Source organism: Haliotis cracherodii, unplaced genomic scaffold (assembly GCF_022045235.1).
Source record: "Haliotis cracherodii isolate W230 unplaced genomic scaffold, xgHalCrac1.p SCAF_9, whole genome shotgun sequence".
Taxonomy (NCBI): domain Eukaryota; kingdom Metazoa; phylum Mollusca; class Gastropoda; order Lepetellida; family Haliotidae; genus Haliotis; species Haliotis cracherodii.
The window spans coordinates 5,737,948-5,748,663 of record NW_027266343.1 but is presented as its reverse complement, the minus strand read 5'-3'; the positions used below and the strand labels follow the sequence as shown (position 1 = coordinate 5,748,663).

Sequence of the window (10,716 nt, the reverse complement as noted above, 5' to 3'; positions counted from 1 at the left end):
ACATGTTAACGATCATAATGACAGAGAGATAAATAAACGCAAGTTGGGTAAGTATTATTACCTTGGTTAATTATAAGTTGCCTTTTTTTAACATATTTCCATAAGATGAAAGAAATGATTGTGCAGAAAAAAGTCTAGCAATAAACACTATAACCGTGATGCAATTGCGTTTCTTAATACAATCCACAAAGAACAATATATAGAGCGCCTTTTTACCTTTTATTCCCTATTTGATATCAATAATTCATTTAAAGAAACAAAAAAATGAATTCATATCACAAATATTTTATTTTATTTCATCATGAAATGTTTATTGACATCGCAAATCGATTTTTAGATACCAATAACTGAATTTATTATAAAATAATGTACTTTGTCATCTAAAAAATCGAATATGGTATTGTATCTATAGCCTTCGTTTCCGTGAACCTAATGCCCATTTTTTAATAATTCGTGAAGACAGGTACAGTATCGTAACATTTACATATATAGTCATATTCAGATGATGTCTCTACATATATGTAAGGGCAAGCTTCTTCCCTTTGTTTAATCAGTTGTCCTCCTGGTTATTGATGATAGATAGATAGATCTTCTTTATTCCCTCCATTTCATGATGAGTACAAGGTATACAGTGAAATGACAACATCTATAGTATAAATGTGCACACACACATATATATGTATACTAGTATTACATATATGTCAGAAGTAGTTCATATACATATGTATCATATTGATTATTTGTGTTATTAGATGGACAATTAGAATGTGCTATTTACAAATGTACACTTGTTTACAATACATACATTGTTTTATATTTACATGTCACTACAAATTACAGTTGTTGCTCAACACAATTGACAAATACTCTAAAGGATATGACCAGTAAACCATTAATGTATGTTGAAAAATATATATTGTAAATGTCACAATGATGTATCTAGGATCAAGTAGAAGTTATATTGAATGAGCGCTGGGAATTTGTTCAACAACCCGTGAAAACAACACTGCTTTAGCTCAATGTTTACCTCTCCTGGTGGCCATTATGCAACGACCATCTTACCCACAATCCCGTGCTCAGTTTACAGGTGGTACGGTAATTGGTTGAACCCTCTACCCAAAGTGTATCCTGTAGACTGTTCTGTGGTTTGCCCCGACGTAATTCCCACGTGACGTTGTGTAAATCTCGGTAGGACATTTTGCGGCACGGGCACGTATAGATTATAGAGCATGAGTGGCTAAACATGGAGACCGGTGAAGATCCGGGTTAGAATTGGTCTTCAGCCACCCATGCTTGTCGTATCTAACATAACTGATGGGATCGGGTGGTCAGACTCGCTGAGTTGGTTGATGCATGTCATGGTATCCCAATTACGTGGATCGATGCTCATGATATCAATCACTGGACTGTGGTCCAGATTCGATTATTTACAGACAGCTTATATAGAGACAGCCGTCATTTAGCTGGAATATTGCCCAGTGCGGCGTTAAACAAAAAACAACTGGCTCTCAATGCATGTTTTATGTTACACAGATTAAATGTTCAGTTTACTGCACGTGTCATAATTGTCCATATTATTTGTGATACTATGTAGTGAATTTCCATATCTACACTTGTTACACATCTTACATCGAGAACCCACATCTTATAACTGTGGGATTTATTATGTATATCAATGTAACAATCATGGAGAACTGATGATTTGTGAATATACTGAACCAAATTAAAAACTTCACAATCCTAAAATTTTAACATTTTGACCAGTTATCATTGTGGGCCCTTATTGTGTATTTAAACAGTAATGGCCACGTATTGCCTTCAGATAACACCCGTTTTTGTGCAGGTGAATCGATCAAAATCATGTGCACAGCACTATAGTGGCAAAAGTGGTTTTGCACGTGCAACTGGTCACGTGGCCATAATACCGCATGTGTTTTCAGCCATACTTGTTAGCAGTCATTAACAAAAAAAAGAAAAACACAAGAAAACAAAAGTCTTTACGCCACGCCTTTCAAATGTGCAACGTGAACGTGCCATGGGCATGTTGCAGACTGGAACGTCCGTAGATGAAGTCGCAAGGACGATGGATTGTAGTCGACGGACTGTTTATGATTTACAGACGCGTCTACAGCAAACGGGTACCACCGCTGATCGACGTCGGCCAGGTCGACCACGTGTGACGTCACATGCAGAGGATCGTCAGACTGTCTTACGTCACATCCGTAACCGACGGCTACATCAACCAGAAATTAACTGTTTAGGGGTAGACTAAGTGCGCAAACTGTTCGAAACCGTCTGAGAACTGCTCACCTTCAAGCACGACGGCCATACTGCGGGCCGATTCTGACTCAATTACACAGACGTCAACGTCAATTGTGGGCACAGAGACACTTACGATGTACTCAGAGGAATTGGAATCAAGTCGATTTTAATCTTCGATTTGCTGATGGTAGGGCGTGGGTGTGGAGGCGCCGTCATGAACGTTACGCCCGGTGTTATGTACAGGAAGTTGACAGATTTCGAGGCGTAAGTGTCATGGTGTGGGGTGCTTTCTGTGGCAATGCACGTTCCAGGCTTCTTGTCATCCGTGGCAACCTCAACGCTGCTGCTTACCGCGACCAGATACTGGCACCAGAACTTCTGCCTTTTATTGCAGCACATGGACCCGGTTTGATCTTCCAACACGACAATGCCAGACCCCACACAGCAATTGTGACAAGGAATTTCCTTCTGAATGTGGGAGTCAACGTCATGGACTGGCCGTCAAGGTCTCCCGACCTCAATCCCATCGAACACGTTTGGGATGCTCTTGGCAGAAGTCTGCGCACTCTCCAGAACCAACCACAGAATTTGCAAGATCTTGGCACCATTTTGCAGCAACAATGGCGTCGTCTTCCCAATCATGTGTTCACAAGCATCACAAGGTCCATGCGGAGGCGTTGTGTGGCAGTTGTCAACGCACGGGGTGGCCATACACCCTACTGAACTTGTGTGCCATCAGATTCTCGTGCTTGGGACTTATGATTTAAACTATTGATGTTATTACCGAATACCGTAGGTGCTTGGAACAAATTATGGTTACCACCGTTAATTAAAATCCTTCTTTGGACATTAATGATTAAAAATTACCTTCTCTGATACATCTGTCCGTTGTATATCAAATATGGGATTACTTTTAAAAATGTGAAGTTTTTAATTTGACTCAGTATATATAATAATCTTAGCGCTGCGAAACACGGGAATGTGTATGCATGTTCCTAGAAATCATTCTACAGACGTTAGTGAAGTCCAGAATAAGCAGGGTAACAAACATCATGGCAAAAATACTGATGCCCAGTCCACTTCCTACTACAACCACTGTTGCCTTCTTATTTACGGCAGAGGTCTTGGAACGGCGGTAGGATGATACGTTGCTCCTCATCACAATCAGATCCTCCTGAAGGACCTTTATCTTTTCCGACATCAACAGCCGTGTCTCTGGCAACTGCACTCTGCATCGGCACACACACACTGAGCGAACTGAAAAAAAACATGTTTTATAATATTGCTTTGAAACAGGTGTTTGTTTGAGTGAATGGACTTACGTAGTCGGAAATTGCTGTTGTTAATATATATTCCAGTGAGTGAGTTCCATATTCGAGTGAGGGAAGGCAGACAACAACACGGTTATGCCTAATCCTGAACGAGTGACATTTTAGAAGTATTCATGTCAATGACGGTAGAGTCGACTTATTGATTCCTGTCTGTTCCTTCAATCAGTGTTCGGTGAAGGTACCATGAGCATCTGTACAAAAACGTTGCATTGAGATAATTAATAAGTAGAACTCCTTGTTCAACACCGACATGGGGTCACCGACAAAAAATACCATGTCCTTGAGAGCCTTGAGTTCCCGCTAATTACTAACATGTAGGATGGGCTCTTAATATTAATGTGATATGACCATGAAGCCCAAACTATAAATGTTCTCACAAATTCTCAAATAGGTGATAAATGTAGGGGAGGACGTATTTGAACACCAGGGTTCACTGAAAGGTCGTCACCAATATAATGCGGCACGTGACACAAGGGTGACAGAAGTGACTACAATATTGCAGAATCATATTTGTGAATCCTTCCAAGCCAGTTTATTAAGTCTCCATTTCTACTGTCATACTCTACCTTTCCAAAATATCATGCTCACCGATTCGTCCATTCTCGTTGATCCAAAACCTGTTAGAACTGTTTCCCCCATTCACAGTATTAGTTGTGGCATCAGTAGGTCCAGGTGATACAGTTTTAACAGATGCACCAGCACCAGCAACTTCAGATGAACCAGTGACGACAGTAGCACCGGCGATTACAGATGAACCAGTGACGACAGATAAACCAGTGACGACAGATGCACCGGCGACTACAGATGAACCAGTGACTACAGATGCACCGGCGACTACAGATGAACCAGTGACGACAATTCCAGTATCTGCAGGTTGTCCCATCAATAAAGAATGGGTAATAGGTTCTAGATTCGAGGAGTTTTCTTCTGCCAGTGAGGATGACAAAGTAGTTTTTTGTTGGATGTAGGGAAGTTCCTTCACTGTGAAATAAAACGATGCACATCCAATGCGCCTCAATATTGTTTTTACCAAAATGTTAATATGACACAAATGGATAATGGATTGTCCTCAATATGAATATTCAAATGTGTTTAATGAGACAAATTAACAGTTAGGCGTTATTTCAACGTCAAGATCTCAGCCAGCGCTGTAAATGTTCATTTCAACGAGACCTCATTTCCTCATGACTTGGGATTGATGAACGTGTACAAATGTCCATTTAATTATAACAATAAGTTGGTTTTTTTATCTAAATGGGAAATAATACAACATACATTTTACATTTAACTGTGAAAATGGGTAGATTCAAATAGGCAAACCAACCGATTTCACATTGTAATAGTATATGTGCCTCGACCTTTCCAACTGTGTACCAGGTACAAAGGCCATTTTTTTATTATTTTTACCTCTGTGACAGACACGAATGTAGGTATCATATGATACGGCGTTCACAAGAGCTGGTATGGAGTAATATATATCCTGGCCCATGTCCAGTAGACAGCGACCATCGTCTATGCTAACACCTCGACACACTGTGTTGTTGTAGAGAACGTCAGTACAGCTTGCTTTACACTTTGTTTCCGTTATACTTGAAATGTGTATCATTGTGTTGGGTAGCTTTTGACCAGGATAGTAATCATACTGGCATACACCTGCAATGAATCAACGAATTAAATATATTTGTGGTATGTCGAATAATAAAATTGATATTTACAAAAACAATAACATATATTGTTCAGTATTCATTTGTCTCATTCTCCATATTTCTTTCTGTATGAGAATGTACACAGTAGCATGTTCCATTGACCAATGTGTTGGTAACTACGTTTATTCCAATAGTTATATATGGGTCACATTGAATGACTGAAAATGGATTTACACAACTATTCCAGCACTACCACCAAGCAGAACCACGAATGGCCCTCCTTCCAATGAATATACTAATGTTCGCTATAGTATACACACCACACACACTATTTCAAAAGGACAACAGCTGGGTAGAAGAAATATATTCAAGATACCTTTGCTATTCCCACACAAGGCATAATTGTTATTGCTGCAGTTATCCATTGTCCATCTGAAGTTGAGGGCAGTGCTATTTAGAACAACACACTGGCCAGGTACAGGAAGCCCCTGTTGTGCCCAGTTTGTCCAAGAGACTTGGCTCCCATCTGTCCAGGTGGCCGCTCCTTGTGGAATGGGCATTTGCTCCAGACCAAGCCATGACGTCTTGGATCTTGGTATAGAATAGGAAAAACAATATAAAAATGTTTTCGCAACACAAGTGTTCAAAAAGCAATTGCACGAATCGGGATTTGGCAGTAAACATATCCATTTTCATGACATGTTACTGATATTAAGTACAATTACGTAGTTATTTATCGAATCTCACTTGTTGATCATTTTGTTATATAACTTGATGGGAAAAACATTGCATTTGACCAGGCCATATATTTCCCTTGTGGGGAGAAGTGAACATGTATGCACGATTTTCATTGCAAAGTATATTCCATGCTTCTTGTAAAAAAGTTTTGAATGAAACAAATTAACACTATCATTAAATGAACAATTGTAACTTTGATAGGATCAAATATCGAGGATGAAAGAAGTAGAAAGACGTTATGCTATTAGTATGCTTTAGAATAATGCCTTCTGTAAAGACTAATAATGTAGTATGTGGAAGTAAGTAAATAGTAGTATAGATTCATAAGAAAACTACCAAGACAACATCAAATTGTTTATTGTTCTAACATACCTGTCATACACCATTGATAAGGCAGATGACGATTCATTATCAAGTTTTATCATTTCCAGGCCTTCCCTCCTGCATGCGGCAATCGCTTGACCATGGGTCATGGGCGTGTCGAACATGGTAAAGTTGTAAGCTGTCAGTTCAACTTTCTTTGGGGTTAATACTTGAAATATAATAATAATAACAATAATACTAACAGACGTATCCAGGCCAACAAACCTGATCTTGTCCTTTTTGATAAATTCAATGAAATCATTTATATCATTGAATTGTCTGTCCCTTTGACATTAATGTGATTGACAAGATTGAGGAAAAACATGGCAAATATGCGGTGAAGCATGTCAAGACTCATGATAAAACAAGGCATTCTACAGGATGTGGGACATAATCTCAATGTTTGTTGATGGTTCCGTACTGCTGGACGGAACAGAAATGAGTGTCAACCAAGCGAAATGCCATATGAAATCGGCTGAGCCTCTGTTTCTTTTCAATAAGAGGCTATCTGAACGACCCCTGCATCGTGTTTATGTGCAGTGTGGTCACAGGATAAGCAACCCTGAAGAGTCCTTTGCTTGGATGAAGTTGGCTGGTGAAAAATGCAACAGAAGGATTTCTGTATGCTGCTCAGGACCAGTCACTTCCAACTCGAAATCGTCAATATGTGATTTTGCATCAAAATATAAATATGAAATGTAGAATTTGCAATGAATATAATGAGACTGTCCAACACATTGTCAGTGGATGTTCCACTTTGGCACAAACACAGTATCTTAAGCGACGTGATGGGAGTGGCTCGATCATTTTAATACCGTCTTCTCCATGCTTGTGGTTTTGACATTATACCTCATTGCAACTAAATATACTCTACTTCTTATATGTCTAAGTTACTCCTGAAAGCAGGTTATGGTTGTGTAAGAGAATTGGCTTTAACTGTCAGGTGCAAATGAAACTGTATCGAGTGTACAAAATCAAAAGCTAGTAATTAATGTAATGTAACACCAAACCTCCTCTTACCCGAAAAACATCGTCGAATGAAAACTGTAGCTGTCATTGATGCTGTCATCTGAGGAAGGTCTGTTACATACACGCTGTCACTGAAGAATACCGTGCAGGATGGTGTGTCAAACTCAGCAGCAACACATTCCTTAAACGATGCTGCGAGGGCCATGCACCATGCCTGACATGCACCAGCAGTGGCTGCCGTCACCTCCAGAGAATTGCTTCTGTCAGCAAGAGACTTCAGAGGAAAATCTTCCATGTTGCATTTACCTTTGGAAGAGAATAGTAGAGAACAGTACTGGTGCTGCCGCTATGTTTCTGTATTTCTGTTGATTTACGACTGTCGGCCCCATTGCAACACGTATATACAAGGCAATGACATTTAATAAATTCGCACATATCGTGGTAGTAATCTTAAAACATCTGCATTTGGAGTTTCACGAAAATACACGTCTGAAATTTAACTACGTGCCACTACTCAAATTTCCTTTAAATAAGATGCGCTATGTACTTTCATCCTTGACGATAATCTACTTTCTGCATCATTAATACCCGAAGCTACCCGTTTTCGTAGATTTCAAGGAAGCGAATTCTTTTTTTAATCTAAATGAACAAAATGAATTACGTGTATAGAGGTCACTCTCTAAATTGTTTCATCAAACAAAGATTTCCCAAAGACTAGACTCTACATAATGTACTCTATCAATGTCCATTATCTGATGCTCGTCAGACCCTCCGTGACAAAACTAGCATCTTCTTGACATTGTTTTCGAAAAATAATAACCTTTTCAGAAAATAAATAATTTGACATCTCGTTGGATGTTATGAAAAATATGTTGTGGTTCCCAAACTCGTTGGCTCATTCCTTCGGGGAAAACTGGGGATACAAAACACGTATACTCACCATCGATAGTTTGACATACAACATAACCAACTGCTTCACAAGTATACGGCGTCCATGTAGCTTTGATGTGGTTCAAGGCGACACACGAATCGCCCTCTGTGTCGTCAAAAGACATAAGGTGAGAGACCACTCGTCCCATCATCACACGATCCACGTTGGTCCAAACGTGATCCAAATCCGCGCTACAAATGAAAACGAACAATTTTCGTTGAAGTAGTCCTTACACGCACCTTGAATGGAACCGACAAAACACTTTCCATAATCATCAGAAATCCATTGTCAAATTCCGACTACATCATAAGCATGTGTTTATGAATCACTTTGTAAAAGTGATGATACCACGTGTTCCCGAAACGTTTAGCATATCCTGCCCCACACCCGTCACAAACACATGCAAAGGGGCCACGGGTGGCACAGTCGTCTAAGGCGCCGCGATTCGCTGTAGAGGGTTCGTCAGAAACCTATGATTGTGGGTACGAATCCCGGTTCGCCCCGATTATGTTTCTAGGTTTGTCAGCACCATACCCGTGCTCGTGGGTTTCACCGAAGTGGTAAACATCCGAGACCTGCATCACTTCGGGCTTTCCTCCTACATTAAGCTGACACGCCGTGATATAACTGGAATAATGTTAAAAGCGCAGTTCAAAGCGGCGTTAAACCCAACCCAACTCACTCACTCACTCATATGCAAAGACACGTCAATTGTTCACCTGAAAATGAAACATCGTTTATTGAAACATTTTGGAACATCTGATCATATCGATATACAAATGTATCCAGAAAAGTTTGAGACAAGCGATGGTCAGATATAGGGGCAATAAGAGGCTAAAACATGGACTGGTCGGCTTGGAGTCAGTATACTGTGTCTGAGTGGGATATTCATGTTAAACTGCGGCATGGTATCTCAGTGAGCTAGCACTATAAATTGGCATCAGTCCGGACTAGTACAAGCAGCCACACAAACACACACACGTACATGCACGTCGCTATATAAGTACAATAATCTTGGGTGCGACGTTAAACCCCATTTCACCTCACCTCACCTTGCAATATCTGACCTACGTTATAACTATGGCAACAGTATACCCATGTTATTACTTACTAACAATGTGTTATTTGAACATTTTCAACCTCCAAACCGAACAGCGTCTTGTCGAATATTCTGGCACGGTACGAACTGGAACAAAATTCTTTTCGTATCACCGATGTGGTTCTCAATTGTTCATATATTCCGAAATACATGTTACCCTTCAAACGAGTGTCCGTTTATATAGACTGTATGCATGTAAACGGGGGCCAAAACATCGAATTGCCAAAGATACGATTACGACTGCGTGAACTGTGGTTTGTGGTTTCAGTTATCTCAGTGATGCACACCTTATATTTTATAACTTTGGTGAAAGGTACGAGTACAAGGATGAGTTTGATAATCTATTCAGAATATGGGATAATCTGGCATATTCTATGATTGAAAACCATTAAAGATAGGACCATAGCCTGCCAAAAGGACGCAACTGGACGAGGTGGATCACAGAGAAATAGACGACTGGACCACCTTTGCCACAGTTAAGGTTCTTAAGATATGAATGAATATTGGTAAAAAGAAAGAAAAAATATTACTTACAAGAAGTTCAAGTGCTGCCAATGATGCAAGATGTCAAAGATGGCAAGCAATTCCGTAATAGAGTATGGCTGAAGAGGCTGACTTCCTATCTGTGTGCAGAACTCAGCCGCTGCGTCCCTGCTCAGACGTATGCCATGGACACTGAATGTCTTTGCTGTAGTTGTTTGGTTCAGAAATGAACCTACAAGTACATGAATGCAACACGTCAACGCCAGAAAATATATTCAGCCTACGTATTTGAGTATAAACATTATATTGTTAAAAAATAGTATGATTCAGAATATAAACACAGTCAATATTTATCATTTTTCCAGATATTATTGATTTAATCGTATACGCTTGGCGTACACATACGCTTATCGAAGACAGGTGTTGCGTTACATTTTAGTCAGGGTAAATGTCATCTATTTCAGTATAGAAGGTTTCCGAATTGATATTATTCACGCTGCTTCCAGACATTTTGGCTAATTCTCGTAGGTATTTTTGTCCACCTCGTTTGGCAAATGGTGGGATATAGCGATCACCATGTCCGTCCGTCAACTCCAAACTCCAAAACCGTTAAATATTTCTTGTTGGAACTTTTTTAAATAGATCATTCTTGAGGGGTACTGGTGCCTTTAGGTGATTTGAATTAATTATTCTTTTCTTGTTTTCCATGATTTTTCATGTTAAAAAAACTTGTTTTCCGTTTGCGGGGCAAAACTCCTAAGTCGTTAAATATTTCTTGATGAAACTTCCTACATAGATTAGTCTCCTGGTGAACTGGTGTCTTTTGATGTTTTGGGATTTTTAAAAACAAAATAGGTTTTCAGGATGATCAGTTGGTCTGAAAAATGAACATGA

General features: G+C 39.6%; 1 protein-coding gene across 1 annotated transcript in view; it reads right to left on the bottom strand.

Moving 5' to 3' along the window:
* Positions 1-3,220: 3,220 nt before the first annotated feature.
* Positions 3,221-10,716, bottom strand: part of LOC139452146 (uncharacterized) — a 32,058-nt gene continuing 24,562 nt past the window's right edge. Inside the window, exons 11-18 of the mRNA XM_071233487.1 lie at positions 9,874-10,054; positions 8,250-8,431; positions 7,361-7,615; positions 6,350-6,509; positions 5,616-5,830; positions 5,001-5,246; positions 4,182-4,574; positions 3,221-3,519 (exon numbers count right to left, since the gene is read on the bottom strand). Coding sequence (XP_071089588.1) covers positions 3,221-3,519; positions 4,182-4,574; positions 5,001-5,246; positions 5,616-5,830; positions 6,350-6,509; positions 7,361-7,615; positions 8,250-8,431; positions 9,874-10,054 — 1,931 coding nt within the window. The remainder of the gene's footprint in view (positions 3,520-4,181; positions 4,575-5,000; positions 5,247-5,615; positions 5,831-6,349; positions 6,510-7,360; positions 7,616-8,249; positions 8,432-9,873; positions 10,055-10,716) is intronic.